Below are 24,956 nucleotides of genomic sequence, written 5' to 3'. Positions count from 1 at the left end.
ATGTGAAACTACTTGTAGCCACTCATCTGCTATGCAGCACTGCGCTGCTTACGCAGTGTGAATGCTGTAACGTTAACGTGGGTGGTGAAATAAATATGCACCGCTTACGCACTGATTACATCTGTGGTGTGAAACAGGCCTTACACAAGTATTACACTCAAGTCTGTTACATCTTCAAATTAGAGTCTAAAATTATGTAAAAATAACCAGTTTACCTAATTTTGAATTGCGCTACTTTCAGTCATTCAGCTTGAGCTCTTTCAAAAAAGTAGTAGTAGAGTATATGTTGAGAGAACCGTGCAATCTCAAAGCAGCAGCCTCCATTGAACTTCATTTTAGCTGTCTCTGTGGACAACACTGTCTTCTGCACTTGGTCTCTCTTCCCTGCTAACATTTACCTTCTAGTCTGTTTGTTTTGCTGCCTCTCAGTCTCCATCTCCCCTCTCATCTCTCTCCCTGTTATCTGATATACTGTTTCTCTCTCCTCAGCTGTTCTGATTGGAGGACTGTGTGCCTTTGTATTTGCAGACTTCCTGGTCATAGGTAAAGATGTAGGAGTGGGAGGCAATAGTGTGAAATTAGTTTTATTTTAGCATATTCTTCGCATTATACGCTCACAGAGAATTTAAGCTTTAGTTTCGATGACCTCTCCCTCCCTTGATTAAATGTCTCTGTGTCTCTAATTGTTCTCTTTGTTGATCTCCTTTGTTTTTTTTTAGATATTTTAAGTTATTAATGTCTCTGTCGTTCTCTCTCCAGCTGTTATTGTTGGAGGTGTAGTCGGGGCACTCTTCGCCGCATTCCTCGTCATGTTACTCGTCTACCGGATGAAGAAGAAAGACGAAGGCAGCTACACACTGGATGAGCCTAAACAAGCCACCGTCACCTACCAAAAACCGGACAAGCAGGAGGAATTCTATGCCTAACAACCATACACTCTTCTCCTCCATCTCTCCAACCTTCTCCCCTCTTTATCTGATCCACACCCCCCACCCCTTCCCCCTTCCCTCTTCCCTCTTCCCTCCTGCTTTTTATCTCTCACCCTTTACCTTTGGTTTCCCCATGAGAGTGCCTCTCACTCCACGGACTCTGAACTTTCTTTTCCAAAAAAAGAGAAAAAAAAACTGAAAAAGATCAACTGTAAAAAAGGAGGAAGTGGCTGTGGGTGGGGTTATGGGTGGGACATGGCCAATGAGAAGTGGGGGTGGGGGGGGAGGGGGTGTGGTTAGTCTAGACATACACAGAGAAAAAAAAAGCTTTTTTTAAGAACATGTTATTATTGATATGTTTAGGATCGTTGTTCTATGAAATTATGACCTTAATCTTTTTGTAAAGACACTGCGTTTCAAATGTGTTTCTGCACAATATTCCTCTCAGACTGCAAACATGGAAGCAAAATATTTTTTTTTTTAAAAAGCATGAATAAATAAGTGAGAGGAAATTATGACCGAGGGTGTCATGGAGGTAGGGAGAAAATAAAAGTTGCTTGATAAAAGGAGAGAAAGTATACAAAGAATTATATAGAACATACTCCGAACGCTCTCCTGTCACCAAGGTCCGTGATCTAATGCTGTGTGGTGCCTTCCATTTCCCTGGTGCTATAGACTGAACGCAAGCAGAGAATAATGTGCATCTGTGTGCGTGTATATTTGCACCTGTGCGTGTGATGTATGTCTAAGGTGCCCTTGTGACCCTAAGCCTAGGCACACACGCACAAATGCACACACACACACAGCCTGACTCCCTCTGCTGGCGAGAGTGTAAGCACAACGGGCCTTGTACCGCCTGTTTGGAACAGAGAGCCCAAAACATGTACAATGTTAAACACGGCAAATTAAAACACTGCAGATTTGCTTTGAGGGAGCGCATGCATAGATTCAGAGAACTAGCCTCTCCTCTACTCTGTATAAAGATTTTAGTATTCAGTAGTAATAATCAATAATATATCTGCAGCTCTGAATGGAAGGAAAATGATGATCATAATATTCGTAGTGAAGGATATTATATATTTAGCTGTGCAGTAAGGTTTTATTGGTGTAAATATAAACTCAACTTTTTGTTTTATCATGCTTTTAATCATGCTGTTGTACTAAACATTAAACACACGGACACGTTATTGATATCCACCCAAAAATCTACACAATGCAGTTGGAATCTACGTTGTGGGCTATTTTTGTAAGTTGGACACAGAGAAAAAATATCAGCCCAGTGAAATGCTGAAACCTTTCACTCACCAGTTCAGTATTTCAAAGGTAATTAGGTCAAGTGTCTGGTTTTTGTTTTGAAAGCACAAGCTCGTAAGGTTAATCTTTTCCACTGACAGAATTCGCTCCCAGACACAGAATTGCATGTTTTCTTGCACAAAAATGCCACACAAAAAGTCCTTTCTGATGGACAGTCATTTTGTCAGCTCGTGGCTTCTTTTTTTTTCCAGATAAGATATAGGAAGTTGTTGATAAGGAACTTGTGCGATTGGGTTTATGTTGATGGGACAGCTGCAACATTATCACTGTGGATAACAGATGCAAGGCAAACATTATGTTCTGGGTAATGGTCCAGAAGAAATATTATGTGTCTAACAAAGGCATCTGAGCTGAAAGCATTGAATGAAGCTGGAAGGACAACAGTACTCGCTTGTTTTTTTCAGTGGTATTGTTTTGGTTGAAATATATGTCATTGCTTGTGATACATCTAATTCATTGAAGCAAAAATGACTAGAAATGCATGAAGTAGCAATAACAAGCTGTCAACTACAGAACGCTCAGATGTTGTCAGCTAACTCTGTGGTTGACGTGCTCAGAGTGTCATGAGGTGTGATGTCCACATTCCTCAAAGCTGTAGCTCAAGAAGTGAGTGAAAATTGAAAATTAATACAAATCATTTTAAATATTTAAACATGTAACAGTAATGTATAGTATTTGGGATGGGCTGTGTGCTTAGCAACATCGTCACACAGACATTAGAACCAGTGAATCCTCAATATGTCCTTTTACTAACCAAAGTAAAGGACATTTAGAAAACTCTCTTAAATATAAACATATAGCTGTGCCGAGGGTAAAGCTGTTATAAAGCTGAAATATGACATCAAATAGCTTCCTATTATATCACCATTAAGAATGCATGGTAACAAATTTTTACGTGAGAGTTCTACTCATAATACACACTAGAGTGTACTCAATCAATTAACTAAGTGTGTGTAATAGAGCACATTCCAGACTCCACACTGTTTCATTTTAGACATTTTGGGGTGGTGAGGGACATTTGAGAAAGGGTTGCATCCATATAGGGATTTGTACTTCAATCTAAGATTGTAATACCTTGTGCAGCTGTACTTTAGCTTGAATATTGTACTCTCTATTTTCTGGTTTGAATGCATCTGCAAGTGTGTTTCCCTCCCAAGCGGTTCTTCCATTGTGGGGATGAACTCTTATCCTCACACTGAAGTCACTCCATGACACTATTGCTCAAACACTTAAAAGCATATTGGTTGATTTTCATAAAACCTGTCTAGAAAATGGCCTGGTCCTATTTTACTCTAGCAAATAAGATATTATTGTTTGCATATCGAAAATTACGCATATGTTTAGGGCCACATTTTTATATAGGTTTTTACATTGTGATAGTATTTTCATGAAAGTCCCACACATTATACACCCAATTCTCATTACCGCAATCCTAAAAAGATGATCATTATGATATTGTCATTACTGCCAATTAAAAAAAAAAAAATGGTCAAAATGATATTCCTGTACTGCAATGTGAAAGAATTATGGTCATTATGATACTGTCATTACTGCAGTGTGAATGTTTTTAAATTCAATTTATAAAGTATTAAGACATCATAGTAGTATACTGCCTTGGTACTACTGCCTTTCATCTTTGCTGATTGAATTTTTTTGTTTTATTTGGAAAATAGTTTTTTGACTATAATACAGTAAAACAAAGTCAGAGTTGCTGTAATGAGAATCATCATTGAAAACAATGGGAATAGTAAAACGTACAGACATGTTACCGTAATGGGGGGGTCTTGAAAATAATGTCACAATGCAATAAATGGTAAATCTTTTGTTTAATTTCACATTCTTTTGTATTAATTTTTGGTTAAATATGACCAGGGTTTTGTGATAATCACCCCAATGCCTAGCATCGCAGCCTAGACCTTCTAAATAGAACCTAAATTAATTCATGACTTGCACACCTTTGAATAAATGGCTGTTATAAGAGTTTGTTTCCAGACACTGAAAACCTACCACTCTCACTCCAATAAAAAACTAAATTGCAATAATTAGTGTCTAATTGGAATATAGACTTGAATAATGTAAATCAAATGCTTCTGTGATGAACAAGCCCCCAATTAGTATGAAAGTCAGGTATTAAGACGATGATTGTTTAACAAAATATTCCTTTTTTTAATCATGTAAAAAATAGGCTTTTTTTATCCTGTTGGTGCTGGGGGTTAAATATTTAGATCGCAATGTTCACAGCTTTCACCCCACCTGTCATACTATCTAATCTTTACATGAGACCAACACATGCACATGTCCTTGTGAAGCCCCCACATCTCACCTACAACCATGCACCTGTCCAGCCGGGTATGTCTGGAGCTCACTGTGTGTTAATGTTATGGATGTCAGTGGAACTTTCAGTTTGCATTGCTGTCTTTTCTACTCATTTCTACCTGTAATTTGTCACTCTTTCTATTCATAGCCAAATATGAGGCGGGCCTTCCTGTGTCTGTGTGCCAATCACAGACCAGCATGGTCCTGGTCTGATGGTCGCCCAGTGTGCTTTTATACATGTACATTTTTTTAAAGAAATGTTTTGTTTTTAGATTTTTTTTTTCTCATTGGTTGATTTGTGTATAAAGAGGCAACGTTATGTCACTAATATGCCACTCTATTCTAAATAAAAACCTGATGGGTTACCTCTGTACCTAGTGTGACTTTATTGGCTATGGATTTCCAGGTTATGTTTGGAATAGCATACCCTTATACTCTATCTACCATACTAGACTTTTTCTGGAGAATGTGTACTGTGCACACTATACACTATACTTTCTCTGTGCACAGAATATCTGGATGACCTACTTCATTGGCCAAAATGTGCAGTATGTAACGGAGCTTGCTGCGCAGAATACTCAATCCCATAAATGCAATGTGCTCAACTCTACCTTTAAATTCCAGTGTCACTTATGAAATCCCAGTGTCATCAAAACGAAATGCAGAATAGAAAGGATAAAAACTGCCAAGTGATCTTTTTTGTAGTATTTCTTTTTTAGAGATAACTGGTGACCAACATATAAATTAAACTTGTTGTACATCATGACACCTCAAGGGAATTCTGTTTGAATTGCTTATCATTGGATAATGCATATTGTTTCACATAGTATTTTAGTATATACAGAACAGTATGCTAGTATTCCACTACAAGCATAGCTACAGTTTCTGCTCCTTTATAAAGTCTTACATTTACATTTTCTGAACAGAACCCTTGTGATCTAACATAAAAAGTGTCTGAAAGCAAAATATTTATGCAGCAGAATTCAATTAAGTTTGACACAAAGATGCTTAGAAATTTCACAAAGAAAACAGTGTTGTTGAGTGGGCCAGTATTCAGGGCTTGTATAGGAGTCAACATTTCATTCACCCAAAAAATGGAAATTCATCATTTACTCACCCTCATGCCATCCCAGATGTGTATAACTTTCTTTCTTCTGCAGAACACAAACAAAGATGTTTAGAAAAATACCTTTAAAAAAAAACTCTTTCCCATTCACTTTCCTCTTGTTTTTGGCAATTCACAATCTTCATGCATATCACCACCTAATGGGAGTGAGGAGAATTTAAAGTACAAAAGGACTTAAAAATGTATCGGTTTCTCACCCACACCTATCATATCGCTTCTGAAGTCATGGATTGAACCACCGAAGTCTTATAGAATGCTTAAATGCTGCCCTTAAATGCTTTTGTTGATTCAGAGTTCTTGTCACCATTTACTTTTTTGGACTCTTGGAGCTGAGCTATTCTTTTAAAAATATCTTTGTGTTCAGAAGAAGAAAGTCATACACATCAGGGATGACATGATGGTGAGTAAATGATGAGAGAATTTTCATTTTTGGGAGAAACATGTGTTAAAATAAATGCATCTTTTTCCAGTTTCCAATTAAAGTGAATGGTGATGTTCCATTCTGCCCTCGGTGTTCCACAGAAGAAACAAAAAGTTATATGGGCTAGAAGCAACAAGAGGATGAGTACATAACGTAAGAATGTTCATTTTTGGGTAATCTATCCCTTTAACGTGTTTAAAAAAAAAAAAAAAAAATGAAATAAAACCCCCGTCAATTGAAGGAACTTTTGTTTTAAATATTGAAACTGTAAAAGCTACTGTTTGCAAAGCAAGCAACCGATGAATGGCTTCACAGAGATCTTAGTAAAGGTGAACGGCGATTTAATTCAGTAGTAGTCACCTGCAAAGCCGAGATGACGGAAACGCCTCGTCTCTATATCACGTGATGTAACTTGAGCAGCTTGTGCAGGTTATCAATCAATACTCGTGCTAGTGTTTGGCTTTTCTCAAGCGCACTAATGTCTAGTTTAGAGTTAAAGGGCATGTTTAGCGTGGGCAACACGATGACTGAAGATTCCTTGTTTGCCAGTGATTACGGTGGGTGATTTGATGTAAATGAGCTGATTGACACAATATTTTCCACCGATAATTGTCTAATTGGTTTAATTTCTAAACGAAAAAATGTCTAATGGTTTGATGCACTGGGCGGAGGTTCAATTAGTGATAAATGCGCACGTGGAGAAATTGTTACATTTAGAACAACATCCTGAACTATTGTTTAGTAACTTTGATGTGTTAAGTCTCCGAGAATGATAAAAAGCAGCATTTTACTGTTTCCACCACATACATTAGTAAATTGGCACACACTCTGCACAAACACCAAACGCATAGTAAAAGAGTGAACTTCCAAAAAGTCACACAAACACGTAATGATAAATGAATCTTAATCAAGAAGAGAAAAAAGTTAATGTCAAACAACAACAACAACAACTGAAAAGTAAAAAAAAAAGCAAGCCTTTAAATTTGAGGGTTAGGGTATAATGGGGCTAAGGCCCTGGGGTTACATGCACATTTGATTTGATTTTCTCCCAAAACACTAAACGGCAACAACAACTACCACAGCACTTTTCTAAACATCTGTTTGTTACTGTCCAGTGCAAAATGTTGATTGCATGTCACGTCTAAAGTTTGATTTTGAGGTAATTTGATTATTAATTTGAACTATTTGAGACGTATTTAAATGTGGCAAATTTATGTAGCTAATAAGAATCCCTGAAATTATCGACTGTTTGAAACAAAATAATTATTTCTTATTTTCAAGTCAAGGCAAAAGTCCAATAACTGTCCAATAGGTGAAAGGATAATATTGGGGTAAAAAGCCCCCTGTTGCAGGGGCTAAAGCCCCCCCATAAAACATAGTTTTTCTTAAGTGTGGGGGAAAAGATTCAAAATGAATATTTTTGAAAAGTGTGCACACATTAACTGATCCAATCATGTTGGAGATTAATTTGTTTATAGAATAATTGAAATATCCTGAAATGCCAAATTTGTTTTAAATTAACATGGAAAGGTACATCCTTTTTTGAAGGGTTTATTTTGAATAATCGTAATTTATTACACACAAAAAAAAGCATCTCGCTGTCTCAAAATTATTTGCATTAGCTGACCGTTTTTGCACTATAACAATGTCCCCTATATCAACACGCTATCACTATAAAGCCCCTGGGGTCCTTTTACCCAAAGTGTGTGGGCCTTTTACCACATGGGTAGTGTAAAAAGCCCCCTTGCCCCCCCTTTTTTTATATATAAACAGGATTTTAATCAAAACAACCACAACAACAAATTGTTAATCAATATTCAATACAAATAATTCGTACATAGACTCCGAACATTGTCAATGTAAGTTTAAATTGGTATTTGTCAATGTTTAAAATTTTGGTCTTGGGGGATTTTGACAATACTTTTTTGCTTTGACAAGCCATCATAATAATGCACCATTCTGTGTTGTGCGCCAAAGTCTGCTGGTGAGTTTGCTTTATTCCATTCTTGTGCTATGAAGGTATCATTCTATTTTATTTATTTTGTGCCATTTGTATTTACAGAAGGTCCATGTCCCCTGTGTGAGGAGGAAGAACAGAGAGTTTACTGCAGATACAGAGACACGGAGCAAGAGAGAGAAATAAACAGTGATGTTGAAGAGCATGTGGAGGAAAAGGTGGAGGATGAGGTGTCTCAAGAGTTTGAGAGGAACGTTGAGGTGAAATCTGAAGGAAAAACTATAGAGAACTGGACAATAGATCAAGAACCTGAAGACAGGAAACCCGAGACAAATGAGGAAGACTGCAAAACTGAAGATGAACATGATGTTGAACAGAAAAATGAGAAAAAAACAGTTGAGGAGAAAAAAGAGGAATTAACCAATGGTAAAAAATATGGGGAGAAAGACAAGAATAAGGAAGTGGAAGAAAGTGCCGAAGTCATTTTAAAAGACCAAGCAAAGTCCAACGATGAAAAAGAGACAAGAGTGTTCGAAGTGCCGCCTTTAAAGGATGACTGTATTTTGCAGATGAGCCCTGATTGCAACATGGACTTGGTGATGGTGTGTGAGCAGTCAGTACAGAAATCTATGAGTGAAGAACTCATGTTATGTCCCCCTGATACCTCAAATCTACCCCAGTGCCCTACACAATCACCACCCAAACCTTTATCCATCATGTTACCACCTCAAAATCCCACACTACTCCCCTTTCAGGCCCCACCAGTACTTCAGACCCAAGTCCCAGCACAGGCCCAGTTGGAGACTCCATGCTTAGGGAAACGGCCCTATGAAAGCAGCCCCGCTGTTGAGCACCCGGCCATGGTGTCCACAGGGCAGGTGGAGGTGACGCTGAGGCAGGTGTACACCACTCGCCGTTACACTCGTTTCACCAGCAGAGCTGCTCCGTTGCTGCCTCTGCCCTCAGTGAGTGGAGAAACCAGCACACCAGCTTTACCTTCCATTAGCACTGATGCTCCTCTGATGCCTCCTAAGAAGAAAACACGGACTTTTTACAGCACCGGTGAGAGAAAATAGACTATGTTTGTGGTTGTTTATGGACACACTGTAATAGAGTAGAGCTCTTCAGTTTATAGTCCAAAACCTTGAATTGAATTAGTATGTTCAAGCCATGGGTTACCTTGGGAACTTCTAATGGGAATTTGAAGTTTCTAATGAAATAAGGTCTGTGGTTAACTTTTATTGAAGGGAATTTGCTGTTTTGTTCTACAACAAATTACACGCATACATTCATACTTAAAATGTGAATGTATTAAAACTCTTGTGTGCTTTAAAACTATATGTTGCTAACAAGTTGCTACATAAGGGCTCCAATGATTGCCTTATTAACTACTTGTGAAGTTGAAATTGAGGTATGACTGTGTTTAATTTATGTTATAGAAAGGTAATGTTAACCATAGACCTTTTTTACTAATAAATTGAAAACGATCATTCTAAAATCCTGAAATTTCCAACAGAATTCTTAGCCAACAAATTGTCATAGTGACTGAACAGCCCTTATGTAGGATATTCTTATGAGTGTTTTGACATAAATGTGAGGGGGCTGTAGCTGCATACAGTGTGTTACCCATTGTCTTGTAGATCAGTTGGAGGAGCTGGAGCGAGTGTTTCAGGATGATCACTACCCTGACGGAGATAAGAGAAAGGAGATCGCAGCAGCTATCAGTGTTACACCCCAGAGAATCATGGTCACTGTCCACTGACATTCATTCCTTTCAATTTTCACTTGAAAAGGCATTCTTTTAGATACATGTACGCCTCTCATTCACACTGGAATAGCGCTTTCCTGCACTGAAAACACTTTCAAAATATTCTCCATATCCGCATACTCTGGAAAACTCTGACATTAGAAAAGGTTTCAAACTTAAAGGGATAGTTCACCCATAAATTAAAATTATCTCCTGATTTACTCACTCTCATGCCATCCCACATGTGCATGACTTTCTTTCAAAGATTTTTAGAAGTATATCTCAGCTCTGTAGGTGCATACAATGTAAGTGAATGGTGGCTAAATCTTTGCATAAAATTATTCTACACAAATTGTTAAATCCATGTCTTCTGAAGCAAGCTAATAATTTAACCACTGGAGACATATGGATTACTTTTATGCTGCCTTTATATGCTTTTTGGGGCTTTATAGGTCTGATCTTGATTCACTTGCATTGTGAGGACATACAGAGCTGAGATATTCTTCTAAAATTCTACTTTCAGCAGAAGAGAGTAAGTCACACACATCTGGGATGGCATGAGGGTGAGAAAATGTATGATGTAAATGTTTGTAAATGAATTTTAATTTTTGGATGAATTCTACCTTTAAAACGTATTAGTGTGGACATGGCCTTAGTCTACCTATCATTCTAGATGTTCATATTAATAAAATGATCATTGCATCAGAAATTCAATGCAAGTTATAATAAATTTGCTCTGATCCCTGCAACAGGTGTGGTTTCAGAACCGTAGAGCTAAATGGAGGAAAACGGCAAAAGCTACAGCAAAAAAGGTTCCTGCTAGTCGGGGGCCTCCTTGTGTTCAAGTCAACAGGTTACAGTGGCAAAACATGACTCTGCATTATGTGCCCACACTGAAACAGTGCAACTGATCTTTTCACTAATATTATGTGACATAACTGATGCTTAAAAACAGTGTACATTTTTGTGTATCTGTGTGAATGGGTCCACAGGCCACCAGTTTTCACATGTCCAACTGTTGCACCTCAACATCCCAAGTCTGGAAACACACTCCCCCCCTACAGTACCATCCTTCCCAGCTGCACCAGTCTACCAGGTACAGATTAGCATTAATCAAACTACCTATTAGGACTTATTTAATTAAACTTCACTTTAGGAATTTAGTTATTTCATTAGTGGTGCTTGCCAAGGCAAGCATCACTATTATTGTTTGTATTATTGTTTTTGCTCATAAGTAGGCTTTAAAAAACATTATTGATACCTTTTTATCGGTGTGCAACATTTGTGTTGAATTATATTTGGACATTTTTCATCAGATTCTGCTTGTGTTGATGTGGGACCTTGTGTGTCTCAAGGTGGATTTTTGGAATACATGCCCCCTCCCATGCACAGTCCTCCCCCGATTCGTCGTGCCTCCTTGCCTCTTATCACGACATACAACCACCCCATTCACACTGTGTCCCTTATGTTGGACACACCTGAACACAGTGAGCCCAGCTCCACAGACACAACGCCACTGAGCTTGCAGACAGACACTGGGTTAGTATGAAACTGGGTTACTCATTCCCTGAAGTTCCCTCATTAACCACTAGAAGTCGGCACATAGCATTTTTACAGTGTTATCCAGTTTACAGGTCCTCAAAATTGCTGAGAATATCATCCATGCAGTGCAAATATTTTGATGTCCAATGTACCCCTTGGGTACTTGGAAAGATTAACATTTTGCTGTGTTAAACCTATTAAACTGAAGAAATAGTACAATGCAATCGTGATTCATCACAAATAGTTTTATTTTTTTGGCTTATTTTTAAGAAATGAAAAAAACACAATAATGTCTAATGTGTGCAAGATAATATAACTAATATTCTCTAATATGTGACCTGTGAGTTGCTTCAATCAAGAAAAAAGAAACTTCTTGAGTTTTATGAACTAAGATAAAAAATGGAAAGTCTCTGTCAAGTATTATATTTCAGCACCGGACACATAATAACTATATCATGAGAAGGCTGAGACTTTCACTGCATAAAAGGGTTGAGTTCACTAAACAGTTGCAGCACTTTTATGTGTAGTATTTCAGTGCAAAAACCTGCTTCTTATTCACCAACCACTTACAATCACATTTAAGAGTTTTTAAATGAAGTCATTATCATTCCTTTCTGGTCTTTCTATGTAAATTTAAGTTCATTATAAATTGTGCTTTATTCACCCAAATTGTCCAGCGCAATTTACATCACCAGATGAAAACATGTGGTTACATTTATTTTATTTAAAATAAATGATTTTGTACATTTGCTATTTATCATAGCAGCAGTAATTCATCAAATAATTATCAAATAATGATAAAACAAGATGCGCAGTGTGGCCAAGCACACTTTTTAAAGAGATTATTAAGGTGTCTGGATCATAGTAGTAGAATGCTGCTGTACAGTCCCAGCAGATTGTATCAGATCATGTTAGTTTGCTGCATCCTTCGCTTTAGAGCACTCAGAATCGGTCTGCAAGATCAGAAATGGGGCGTGCATTAAGCACAGATTTTATGGGTGTGTTTGCGCCTTTGCCTAACATGCATAACTTTGTTTTGTGAATTTAGTGCTAAACCAGCACAGACTGCATGTGCAAATAACGGGTGCTTTAACCGGCCGCAGTACATTCTTGGTGAATTGTCCCCAAAATGTATTTCTGGGCCAAAGTGACTCAAAATGATGGAGCAAGTTATACACCGATCAGCCACAACATTAAAAAACACCTGCCTAATATTGTGTAGACCCCCCTTGTGCCTTCAAAACAGTGTCAACCCTTCATCTCAGAATAGAATTCTTAGATGATATTCTCCTCAATACAATTGTACAGAGCGGTTATCTGCATTTCCATAGACTTTGTCAGTTCAAACCAGTTTGGCCATTCTCTGTTGACCTCTCTCATTAACAAGGCATTTCCATTCACAGAACTGTTGCTCACTGGATGTTTTTTGTTTTTGGCACCATTCTAGGTAAATTCTAGAGATTGTTGGGTGTGAAAATCCCAGGAGATCATCAGTAACAGAAATACTCAAACCAGCCCATCTGGCACCAACAATTATGCCACAGTCCAAATCACTGAGATAATTAATTTTCCCTATGCTGATGGTTGATGTGAACATTAACTGAAGCTCCTGACCCGTATCTGCATGTTTTTATGCACTGCTGCCACACGATTGGCTGATTAGATAATCACATGGATGTTTGTTTTGGGTCAGATGGGCTGATTTGAGTATTTCTGTTACTGCTGATCTCCTGGGATTTTGACACCCAACACTCCCTAGAATTTACACCAACTGGTGCCAAAAACAAATAACATCTAGTGAGCGGCAATTCTGTGCATGGAAATGCCTTGGCGATGAGATAGGTGAACAGAGAATGGTCAGACTGGTTCGAACTGACAAATAATTTTCTCCAAAGAATTTGGAGGCCAAGTCAACACCTTGAACTCTGTTATGTTCCTCAAACCATTCCTGAACAATTTTTGCAGTGTGGCAGGGCGCATAATCCTGCTGAAAGATGCCACTGCCATCAGGGAATACCGTTGCCATGAAGGGGTGTACATGGTCTGCAACAATCTTTAGGTAGGTGGTACATGTCAAAACAACATCCACTTTAATGCCAGGACCCAAGAATTCCCAGCAGAACAATGCCTGTAACACTGCCTCAGCCGGCCTGCCTTCTTCCCATGGTGCATCCTGCTGCCATCTCTTCCCCAGGTAAATGACGCACACGCACCCGGCCATCCACATAATCTAAAAGAAAATGTGATTCATCAGACCAGGCCACCATCTTCCATTGCTCCATGGTCCAGTTCTGAAGCTCATGTGCCCATTGTAGCTGCTTTCAGAGGTGGACAGGGGTCAGCATGGGCTCTCTGACTGGTCTGCGGCTATGCAGCCCCATACTCGGCAAGCTGCGATGCACTGTGTGTTCATACACCTTTCTATCATGGCTAGCATTAACATTTTCAGCAATTTGTGCTACATTACTTGGGTACCCATAACAATGTCGCCTGATAACTGGTTGTCCTTCCTTGGACCACTTTTGGTAGGTACTAACCACTGCATACTGGGAACACCCCACAAGACCTGCCGTTTGGAGATGCTCTGACCCAGTCTTCTAGCCATCACAATTTGGCCCTTGTCAAAGTCGCTCAGATTCTTACGCTTGCCCAGTTTTTATGCTTCCAACACATGAAATTCAAGAACTGACTGTTCACTTACTGCCTAATATATCCCACCCCTTTACAGGTGCCATGTTAATGAGATAATATATGTTATTCACTTCACCTGTCAGTGGTTTTAATGTTGTGGCTGATCAGTGTATAATAATAATTGATAATGCTCAGTTATATATATATATATATATATATATATATATATATATACATATATATATATATATATAATATGATTTAAAAGAACAATGTGCACAAGGCAATTATGGTATTGTTTCTCTAATGTGTTTGCAGGTTTGACTATGAAGGCTTGGGTTCCTCTGTAAACTACATGAACTCAGCTCCTCAAAATAGCACCTTGAATTTTCAGCTAAACACCTTTCCTCAACAGTCCAACACTTTATTAACTCAGCAAACTAATTCTCTCCTGCCTCATCAAACAAACAGTATGTTAACCCAGCAAAGCACTTGTCTTATGCCCCAGCAGACCAACAACATACTATTGCCCCAGTACTCCCACCTATCCTACCTTACACCCTCTCCTTACCTCACCCCAAACCCCACTGAGGACAGCAGTGCTTCATACATGCCCCTCACCACAGGTACTAACAACACTCTGCCCGCTTACACCAGTAGTGCACATTCGTACCTTCAGTCTCAGATGGGCAACCAGATGCTTCTACAATCAGGACTGCAAGGTAAATGAGAAATCACCCACACTGCAAAAATTATTCTGTAGCAAACAAGTTTTAAAGGGATAATTAAACCCAAAATGAGAATTCAGTTATACTTTACACACCCTCATGCCATCCCAGATGTGTTTGACTTTCTTTCTTCTGCAGAACACGAATCAATATTTTTAGAAGAATAGTTCAGCTCTGTTGATCCTTACAGTGCAAGTGAATGGTGACCTAAACTTTGAAGCTCCAAAAATGACGTATAATGATAAATGTAATTTATCCTCCAGTGGTTAATTCCATGTCGTTATAAGCAATATAATAGTTGTGGGTGAGAAACAGATTCATATTTAAGTCTATTAAGTCTTTTTTTTTTCACCTTAAATTTCAGCTTTGACCAGCCTCAACAAGTATGTGGCTGAATGTGAAAGTGGAACACACTAGAATGTGGAAGTGAAAGTGTTGATTTACAGTTAAAAACATTATTTAAATATTTATCTGTTTCTCACCCACACCTATCATATCAATTCAGCAATTACGTATTTAACCACTGTAGTCTTATGGATTATTTTTATACTGCCTTTTTGACCTTTCGAAATTCTGGTCACCATTCACTTGCATTGTATGGACCTACAGAGCTGAGATATTCTTTGAAAGTCATACACATCTGGGATGGCATGAGGGTGATTAAATGAGGAGAGAAGTTTTCTTGTTGGGTGAGCTATCCCTTTAAGTGTAATTTCTGTATTTGTATGAAGCATATCAGGCCTACCCATGGACCACTGAGGTGTATAGTCAGTCGGGTCAGTATACACAGGCAGTATTTCAGCCACATGGTCACGAGAGCCATTACCCTCAGCTGCTGTCCCAGCAACACTATGTTGAGCTTCAAGGAGCACCCCAGCCCAGCCTACCTAAACCCACCCCTGACCCCTTGCTGCCCAATGTTAAGGCAGAGTCTGAAGACATGGGGCACGGCCAGCCAATCAGTGTCAGCGTGCCAGAGCCTACTTTTCGTTGTGATTTCTCACCAATTCACTTTTGAGAGCAGCAGGTAGTGAGTGGTTTTAGTTTCCTTATTCATTGTGCTATCAAAAGGGACAGTTTACATGTGCATATAATGTATTTCATAATACAATATAAAATACACTCACCGAGCACTTTATTATTAACTTTAATAAAGTGCCAGACGTTGTCTTCTGCTGTTGTAGCCTCTCTGCCTCAACGTTCGACTTGTGCATTCTGAGATGCCAAGTTATCAGAGTTACCGTAGCCTTTCTGTCAGCTCGAAACAGTCTGGCCATTCTCCATTGACCTCTGTCATCAACAAGCCGTTTTCTTCTGCAGAACTGCCGCTCACTGAATGTTTTTATGTTTTTTTTTGGCACCTTTCTGAATAAACTCTAGAGACTGTTCCCAGGAGATCAGCAGTTACAGAAATACTCAAACCAGCCCGTCTGACACAAACAATCATGCCACGGTACAAATAACAGATCAAATTGTTTCCCCATCCTGATGGTTGATGTGAACATTTACTGAAGCTATTGACCCATATCTGCGTGATTTTATGGATTGATTTGCTGATTATATAATCACATAAGTATGTAGGTGTACAGGTGTGCCTAATAAAGTGTGTGGTGAGTGTACATTACAAACAGATTCATTGAGAGTAATAATTTCTATTGAAAAAACCTCTTGTTAATCTAGTTAAGTACCTCTTACAGATTTAGCATTTGTGTTGGTACATGATAGAAAGTTGTGTTCCTTATATTGCTGATAAAGTTCTTGTACTGTGTTTCAGGGCACTGACAGTGGAGATCTGCAGGCAGTATTTTCATTTCTTTATGTATGTGTCTTCCATTACTTTTGTTGCTGTGTGCAGACTCTATTAAAATATCCTTTCTCTGAATTTGTGTTTTGATTGTGATTTTTTGGGTGTGCACACCCAAAGAAATGCAAACAGGAAATCAAATAGCCTTTGATGTTTGGGGCTCTCCTTTTGTGTAACTGCATGTCGTAGGAGATACTTGCTTTTACCACAAGGGAGAGCTGTTTTACAATAATGCTGATTTCAACTAATCAATCCTCTATAGCGGGGTCCGAAAGTAGGCTATAAGAACACTAGTGAATATTTCATTGAATTATTTACCAAATTAATAATAAACAAAACGTTATTACAAATTATAAACATAAGTTAAAGTTTTTTTTGTATATATATATATATATATATATATATATATATATATATATATATTTGTATTTTTTGTATTTTGTATGTCCCCTTTTTGCATTAATGACAAAATACTTTCTAGCCTGCAAGTTTGTGCAAAAGCCGATGATCTATGTTCTCCAACATGATTTGAGAATGTTAAAAATAGCATCTTGAGAAGGGAAATATGACCTTTTGTGCAAAGCATTTAACATAGTTAATGTCACAAAATTGCTATCATTTAAAGTCACTTAGAAAATGTATTTCCAAAAAAGATTGAATGAGGTCAAGACAGAGATGTTATTTTTGAAGAAGGGGGGTGAATAGATTGTAGAAAGATTCCATAAAAGTCTGATCATTATAGCACAATCTTCCTTTTAAACAGTGTAAACCCTCACACATACGTAAATGCATGCTATGAATTCATGCCCAGTTCCTTGCCACTTCCTCTCTCTGGCTGATTTTTTTTTATAAAGTGAGAATTGTAATGAGATAGAAGTGAACACCATGCTTGCTTTTTCTAATCTTTTACTACAGATCAAATCATTATTTACAAAAGTGTTGACAGTAATTTTTAGAGAGGAATTTATGAGCCACTGTTTATTCAGTGGTCACTGTGGGATGTATAGGCTATTAAAGTTTTCATTCATGATGCATGAAATTACAAGTTTCTGTATCTATCATATCAGGACTTTGTTATGGCAGTACCATTTGCTGTAATTGCATGTTACTGTAGATTTACCATAGTCATAGACAGTTATTCCTGTAAAGTTATGGTCAAAGAAAACCTGTTTTGGCAATTACTTCATCACTTATAATGATGATATGTCAGCCAAAAATATCTCTTACTGGTTTATCTTATCAATTTGGTCTTTGGGTAAAAGATGCATCAAAAGTATGAAGAAATCTTGAATGTGGAAGCTGTTGAGAAATCTCTCAGATCATTCTGCGATAATCATCAAAAAGCTCATCAACTTCTCACAAATTAGGCAGGAAACTCTGGCCACCACACAGGAACTTGCATGTGCAAGTCTGTTCGTCAGGATCAGGGTGTGTTTGTGTGGCTCTGGAGGCTATTTCTAAACTGTTTAAGCTTGTTTTTTCTCAGTGTTGAAAAGACGAAGAGAAAGATGTCTGGAACACGTACACTCTGCTGCCATGTCACCACAGCAACCCGATCATTTGCCATCTTGTTTCTGGTAACATGAAGCTTCATACAAACATTTACACCCACTCAAAATTATTAATAAAAAACTTCACATTGATGAGCTATAACAACACCACAATGTATGTACAATGTTCATTGGTTGTTGAATACGTGTTGAATGTATGACAAAGTAAAATGATCTGCTTTATCTGTGTATACATTGTTTTTATGTTGGTAGAATAAGAGAGATCTGAGAGTTTCCTGTTGTAGTCCTGTGGTTGAAGCAGCTTGTTGTAACTCATCAGGTGGAGTTACTTGTTGTTTACAGTGCTGGGGAGAATCAAGCAACAGACAGAGTTGAAATATATAAGTTTTTTCACACTAGTAAGATATCATAGCCATTTTGTTGATCTTGGTTGTCATTTGGTTAATGCATAATAGAGAAGTTTGTGGTTGGAAGCTACAGCCATTTTGAAAGAGAGAAGTCACATTCAGTTATTGACTAACAGTTTCAGTGGTGACAGTTTTAAATGTCTGTTCAACAGAATATTTGTCATACGGCACTAACCAACTTTCTTGTCTGGAGCTGATATTTGTTTAGCAACCAATATAAAAGATAAATAGACAGAGGTACTAAATATAGCCCACTATACTGTGGCCCTACAAAGTATTTGGACAATTATGCTGCACTCAAAAAAACACTTTAACAGTAAAGTTTCATTTGTCAGTAGAAGTTAACAATATTTACTTAAATGAACTAACAATAAACAATACTTTTACAGTAATCAATCTTGGCTAATCTTGATTTCAACGTGTAATAATGCTTTTTTTTTAATCAAAAGTTAAGACTAGTTAATGCACAATAAAATAACATGAACTAAAAATGAATAACTATATTTTTGTTAACAAATGTTAATAAATGCTGTTAAAAATACAGTATAATGTTCATTGTTAGTTCATGATACGTAATGCATTAACCAATGCCAACAAATTGAACTTTATTGTAAAGTGTTACCAATATACAGTATATATCCATCTATCTGTCTGTCTGTCTGTCTCTATGCCTGTATGTCTGTCTATAGATACAGTATATATGTGTGATATATATACATTACTGATCAAAGGTTTTGAAAACTTGATTAAAATGTTTCACATGATCTAAAAAATCTTTTGATCTGAAGGTGTATGCTTAAATGTTTGAAATTAGTTTTGTAGACAAACATATAATTGTGCCACCATATTAATTTAATTACAAAACTTAAATTTATTTAAAAACAAAGTTTTTGAAATGGATGACTTGGACCAAATAATAAATAAAAGCAGCCAATAAGTGCCCAACATAGATGGGAACTCCTTCAATACTGTTTAAAAAGCATCCCAGGGTGATACCTCAAGAAGTTGGCTGAGAAAATGTCAAGAGTACATGTCTGCAAATTCTAGGGAAAGGATAACTACATTGAAGATGCTAAAATATAACACAGTTTTGATTTATTTTGGATTTTGGTTTGTCACAACATAATTTACATAGTTCCATTTATGTTATTCCATAATTTTGATGACTTTACTATTATTCTAAAATGTGGAAAAAAACACAATTTAGAATTATAAAGAATGAGTAAGTGTTTCAAAACTTTTGACTGGTAGTGGTCTATATATATATATATATATGTTAAGTATGTATGTAGAATGGACATGTTCCAGAAAGTGTATTAACTAGAAAGAGGCCAATTCTTTTTGTCCCAATTTTAAACAATATATACATGCATAGATATATTGTTAAAAATGAGAACACATAGAATTTGGACAGATTTTTAAACGTTGTGGAACATTGTTAATTTGATAAAAATACACCTACATATGTAGTTGAAGGAACATTGAGGGGTACTGATGTGACACTTTATATCAACAAAATAAAATCACCTGCAGCTGATTAAAAGTAATTAAAAAAGTTCTAAGAAAAGTTAGTTCTGAGAAAAGGTTTAGCATCATTCGCAGATGCTATTTATTGTGTGAATTTGTATCTAATGTAATGACCATCTGACATTATTAAGTGTGACTTAAGCATCCAAAAGTGTCCAAATACTTTTTGGGGCACTGTAGATAGACTTCTATGAAAGACTTCAGCATAGACCTCAACTAAAATGTTTCTTTAAAAGAAAACAAATGTGTTTTAATCATCCTGTTGATGCAAGAAATCAACATTTCAAACTTGATCATACTATTTCAGTTCTTCTATGAATATTTATTCCACATTATATAGTCTTGATGATCCTTTTAGTAGTAAAAAAGGTTTACAGGAAACCTTCTGCCAACCAGAAAATTTTGAAAAGTTCCATAGAGATATCTAGCTGTGGGAGGAAGTTGTGTGTATGTTGTGTAATTTACACATTTACAGGTTTTTCTGAATGAAGTGCTGTTCTCGTGTTATATGTTCTGTTGGTGTTGGCTCAGAAAAGAGAGTCCAAACAGTCTGGCTGCTAGAGTACACACAAACTGAGACACACATTTACCTTTATGAATTCATTCTGTCACAATTATTTCATCTATGCCTTCTGTGTGTGTGTCACGTCCCTCTAGATAGGTACTGTGCTGAAACTGGTGGACATCATTCGAACAGTTTCTTGTGAGAAAGCTCCACACGATGTGCCCTATCATGAATTTAAGTCTAGCAGGGGCCAGCGTGTCTGTGAGTTCACTTCACACCACTCACTCTTTTCTGACATATATGGGTGATTCTTCAATTAGGGAGAATTTGCTGGCACCTCTGATGATTTTAAAGGGGGGAAGTTTTTAAAATACACTAATTAATTAATTAAATCAATAAAAAGTGTTTGAAATTATACTCTACACTTTTTCTTAAGAACTTACTAATAATAATAATAATAATTTCAGTTCAGTTGGGTTTTATGTGAACAACAACCAGCAAACAAAATAGCAAAAATTCACACCATCACAAAATTAATTAAAGGTTCATTAAGAGCATTATCAGATCATTATTTCTGCACATGTGATAAATACTGTCAAGATTTCAGTTTGTCAGATGTCTCCAACTGAATAAATTATCCCATAAATTATACTGTCTTATTAAACAAATGCAGCTTTAGTTTATCAGTAGGTACAAAACAGATCACTGTTACAATTTGACCTGAGATTAAACAGTACTTTTAATCCTTTAACACAACGTTGACAACATACAAATAAATAGTAATAAGAAATAGTAAAAATACTATCATATATTACACATTGGTTGCCAAGTAATGGATATTCAGTATTCTCTCTTTTTCTCTTTTAGTTGATATCAGCACTAACGTTCTGATGCTGGTTCTGATGTCAGTCTCTGGTGTGCTGGTTCTCTTCTCTCACCGCAAGGTTAGATACCAATTTTTTTACTGCCTTATCATTTGGTTGATAAATTGTAGGACTGGATTGAGATGTGGATTGTGTCATGCATGAAGTCAACTCACACAGTTTTCACTGAACACTTTTAATGTATTATTCCTCCTATAGCTATCAATTACAAAGTAATCAGAGAAACGTGAATATTTTACCAGTAATGTACAATAACAAGACAAACATAAATACTTCATTGGTAATGAAACAACTATGTGTGCCGTGATACCTTTTGTTTTTGTTTTAGTGGAGCTATGCATATTTGCACGAGTGTGCATAAGCACATTTTGAGCGTGTGTGTTTGTGTGTCTGCAGTGTATCTATAGTCATCTCTGTGAAACATCGATTTTAAACTCTGAAGCCTGGCACCAGTATTTACCCAGCTTTCAGAAAGAGAGCTTGTCTCAATATTTATGAATGTGGTAAAACACGGAATCCTAGCGGTCTGTCCAAACTACACATTTCAGTCCTGATTAGACTTTAACAGTGGAAGAAAATGGAGTGTGATTAATTGAATGTGAGGAAAATTAGCTTTCAACATTTCTTCTGTATTTCTCTGCACCTGAGTGTTTATGTTTATACAATAAAAGCACAGAAGTGAGTCGTTCAACATTTCTCTCTCTTCGTTTAAGGGTCCATTGTTTGTGCTGCCTTTTGTGCTGATGATGTTTGTGGATTTGGGTCTGAGCTTTCTCTCCCTGTTTGATGGAACCTGGGGACTGCCAGGAACCCCCAACTACAAAGATGTCCTGCTAGCTGCAGTGAGGAAAACATACAGTTTATACAAAAACATAACTTAAGACTAAATGTGGATATCATTAACACAGCATGAATTTTCAAGTTTAAAAAATGGTTGTACATGAGTGTTTTATTGAATTAATCATTCTTAAAATTATTTTTAGAAAAAAAATCATATAATTTCACAATAATTATGTGCATTTTTTTTGTCTACAGAAATATTATAGAGGAGTCAACAAGTTGGATGAGGAGGACTTAGGCCATTTCACCATGATATACACCGTTCTGTTTATGCTGAACATATTGCTGAAGGTATAAATTCGTGGCTTGTGTGTCTGTGTGTGTGTGTGTGTGTCCAACCCTCTCCAACCTCATAAAACACTCATTCGTCTGTATTCACCCACACAGTGTTGTTTTGTCTGCAGGTATGCATTGTACAGTGTAAAGCAAATCTTTTAGCTGTAGGAGTGGGGAAATGTAAGGGGGGATTGAGGTAGGAAAGCGATGTATAGGGGCAGTCATAAAGCCGGTTCTGTATTTCTAGCTGATTGAGAAGGATTTTGGTAAACGTACGTAGAGGGAAAATGAAACTGCCCTCTGTAAGGATTTTACACAAGACTGTGTGCAGTTAGAACTTAAAGTCTTCTAATAATTGTGTGCATTTGGGCTTTTATTAGTATCCCTGTGTGTTTTCTGTGTAGGTGTACATCCTTCAAGTGTCAATGAGGTGTTTTTATGCCCTGAAGGCAGAAAGGACTGCTGCCATCAATGCTGACACTGGAAATACTGTGACAGTGAGTGCATTTATGGTGGAGTTTGCTTTTGTGTCACACGATACTGAAGTTCTAATGTTATGGTGTTATGTGTAATACAATAAATTATAAACCTCAAATTCTAAGCTGCTTAAAATTCATTCTGCTTGCAGATTTTCAAATTATGTTATCTTATTTGTGTAAATAGTTAATGAAATGTATATAAAGTAGCATATATATAGATGGTGTATTAGGGTTAAGTGGGACACTTTTGCATAATTCATCATAGTGAATTCTAAAAACCATAGTTCCTGCATGTTGCCTTTGTTGGGTAGGATAATAATGAAGTATAATGATCAAATGAAACCAATAGATATTTGTTGTGCTTTTGACTAACAGGTGAAGCTACCTTCCTATGATGAGGCTCTTAAGATTAAAGTGGAAGACACTCCTCCCTCCTATCAAGAGCCCTGAAATGAAAGTATATTTCAGGCATGGTTTTATGATGCAAAAAACTAGAAACCCTTTCAAGCTTTATAAGCAGCTTCACCACAATGAGCACAAATATTCATGCGCAATCCAACAACCACACACAAAACATAAACAAGTATGCCTGTGCTTAAAATTCTTGCTTTGACACATAAAAGTTAAATAATTAATTATTTGTGTTTCTGATTATTGTGTCTTCACTGGTAGGAGAAGCAATTATGTTGATGGTAGTTTGCCATTCGGTTTGTACTGTAATGACTGTATGAAATATCAAAGTTGTGGTTATTGTTTAGTCAAAGATAGGAAGATTGTTGTTTGGATTTTTTTTCTTTTAAAAGCTGTTTGTGTAATAAAAAAATACAACTAAATACATAATCCTTAGTATTGAATATTTATTGTTTGATAATGTTTCTCAAAATGCAATTATTAGATTCATCACATTGTTCTTAATGATACATTTCAAAATACACTGTAAAAAGTAGTAATGTGCAATTGTCAATTTAAAGAGCTCTTTCTACCCAAAAGTTTTTCTGATTAGTAAGGATGATTCAGTGATATTAAATTATATATATATATTTTTAATTTGATCCCCTTTTCTCCCAATTTTGAATGCCCAATTCCCTTAGTAATACTTAGTAGATCTAGATACTCGTGGTGGTGGAGGACAAGTCTCCGTTGCCTCCGCTTCTGAGACAGTCAATCTGTGCATCTTATCACGTGGCTCGTTGTGCATGACACCACGGAGACTCACAGCATGTGGAGACTCATGCTACTCTCCATAATCGATGCACAACTTACCACGTGCCCCATTGAGAACGAGAACCACTAATCACAACCACAAGGTTACCAGATGTGACTCTACCCTACCTAGCAACCGGGCCAATTTGGTTGCTTAGGACTCCTGGCTGGAGTCACTTAGCTTGCCCTGGATTCGAACTCACGACTCCAGGGTGTTAGTCAGCATCAATACTCGCTAAGCTACCCAGGCTTCCTTAAATAATATTTTTGAATAGAACAATATCATGTGTGTGTGTGTGTGTGTGTGTGTGTATGTGTGAGCGTGTATTTATCACTTTGTGGGGACCAAATGTCCCCATAAGGATAGTAAAACCCGAAATTTTTGACCTTGTGGGGACATTTTGTCGGTCCCCATGAGGAAAACAGCTTATAAATCATACTAAATTATGTTTTTTAAAAATGTAAAAATGCAGAATGTTTTCTGTGAGGGTTAGGTTTAGGGGTAGGGTTAGGTTTAGGGGATAGAATATAAAGTTTGTACAGTATAAAAACCATTATGTCTATGGAAAGTCCCCATAAAACATGGAAACACAACGTGTGTGTGTGTGTGTGTGTTTGCATTGTTTCATTATTTTCTGTGAACTTCAGTTATTGAACAAATTCAGTTTTTGATATTTTTATCTAAATTTTTGATTTTGCAAAACGATTAACAAATACATCCATTTAAAAAAGAAATGTGTGTGGTAAAGATGTTGACTCAAGGTTGTTGGCACACTTCATGTAGGGAGGACTTTTTTCCGGCAGGTTGG

At 37.0% G+C, this 24,956-nt stretch overlaps 2 protein-coding genes across 2 annotated transcripts in view; both read left to right on the top strand.

Annotated features, from left to right (window-relative positions):
- LOC127650749 (syndecan-3-like) overlaps positions 1-1,164 on the top strand; it is a 55,029-nt gene extending 53,865 nt beyond the window's left edge. The window contains exon 5 of the mRNA XM_052136362.1: positions 760-1,164. Coding sequence (XP_051992322.1) covers positions 760-926 — 167 coding nt within the window. The 3' untranslated portion in view covers positions 927-1,164. The remainder of the gene's footprint in view (positions 1-759) is intronic.
- A 16,757-nt stretch (positions 1,165-17,921) lies between these two features.
- On the top strand, positions 17,922-23,791 carry LOC127650819 (lysosomal-associated transmembrane protein 5-like). Its single transcript, XM_052136460.1, has 7 exons — positions 17,922-18,092; positions 20,618-20,726; positions 21,333-21,409; positions 22,063-22,191; positions 22,385-22,480; positions 22,870-22,962; positions 23,320-23,791. Exons 1-7 carry the CDS (start codon positions 18,024-18,026, stop codon positions 23,392-23,394), a joined length of 648 nt encoding a protein of 215 aa, XP_051992420.1. The 5' UTR covers positions 17,922-18,023; the 3' UTR covers positions 23,395-23,791.
- Positions 23,792-24,956: the final 1,165 nt, after the last annotated feature.

This window comes from Xyrauchen texanus, chromosome 10 (genome assembly GCF_025860055.1).
Source record: "Xyrauchen texanus isolate HMW12.3.18 chromosome 10, RBS_HiC_50CHRs, whole genome shotgun sequence".
Classification (NCBI taxonomy): Eukaryota; Metazoa; Chordata; class Actinopteri; order Cypriniformes; family Catostomidae; genus Xyrauchen; species Xyrauchen texanus.
Note: the sequence above shows the minus strand (reverse complement) of the source record. Positions and strands in the feature narration are given on the sequence as shown.

Coding starts and splice junctions, on each gene's coding strand:
- LOC127650819 (XM_052136460.1), top strand. CDS start 18,024: ATGTCTGGAACACGTACACTCTGCTGCCATGTCACCACAGCAACCCGA. Junction 18,093..20,617: donor CATTTGCCATCTTGTTTCTG/GTAACATGAAGC, acceptor ACGTCCCTCTAG/ATAGGTACTGTGCTGAAACT. Junction 22,481..22,869: donor TGCTGAACATATTGCTGAAG/GTATAAATTCGT, acceptor TTTTCTGTGTAG/GTGTACATCCTTCAAGTGTC.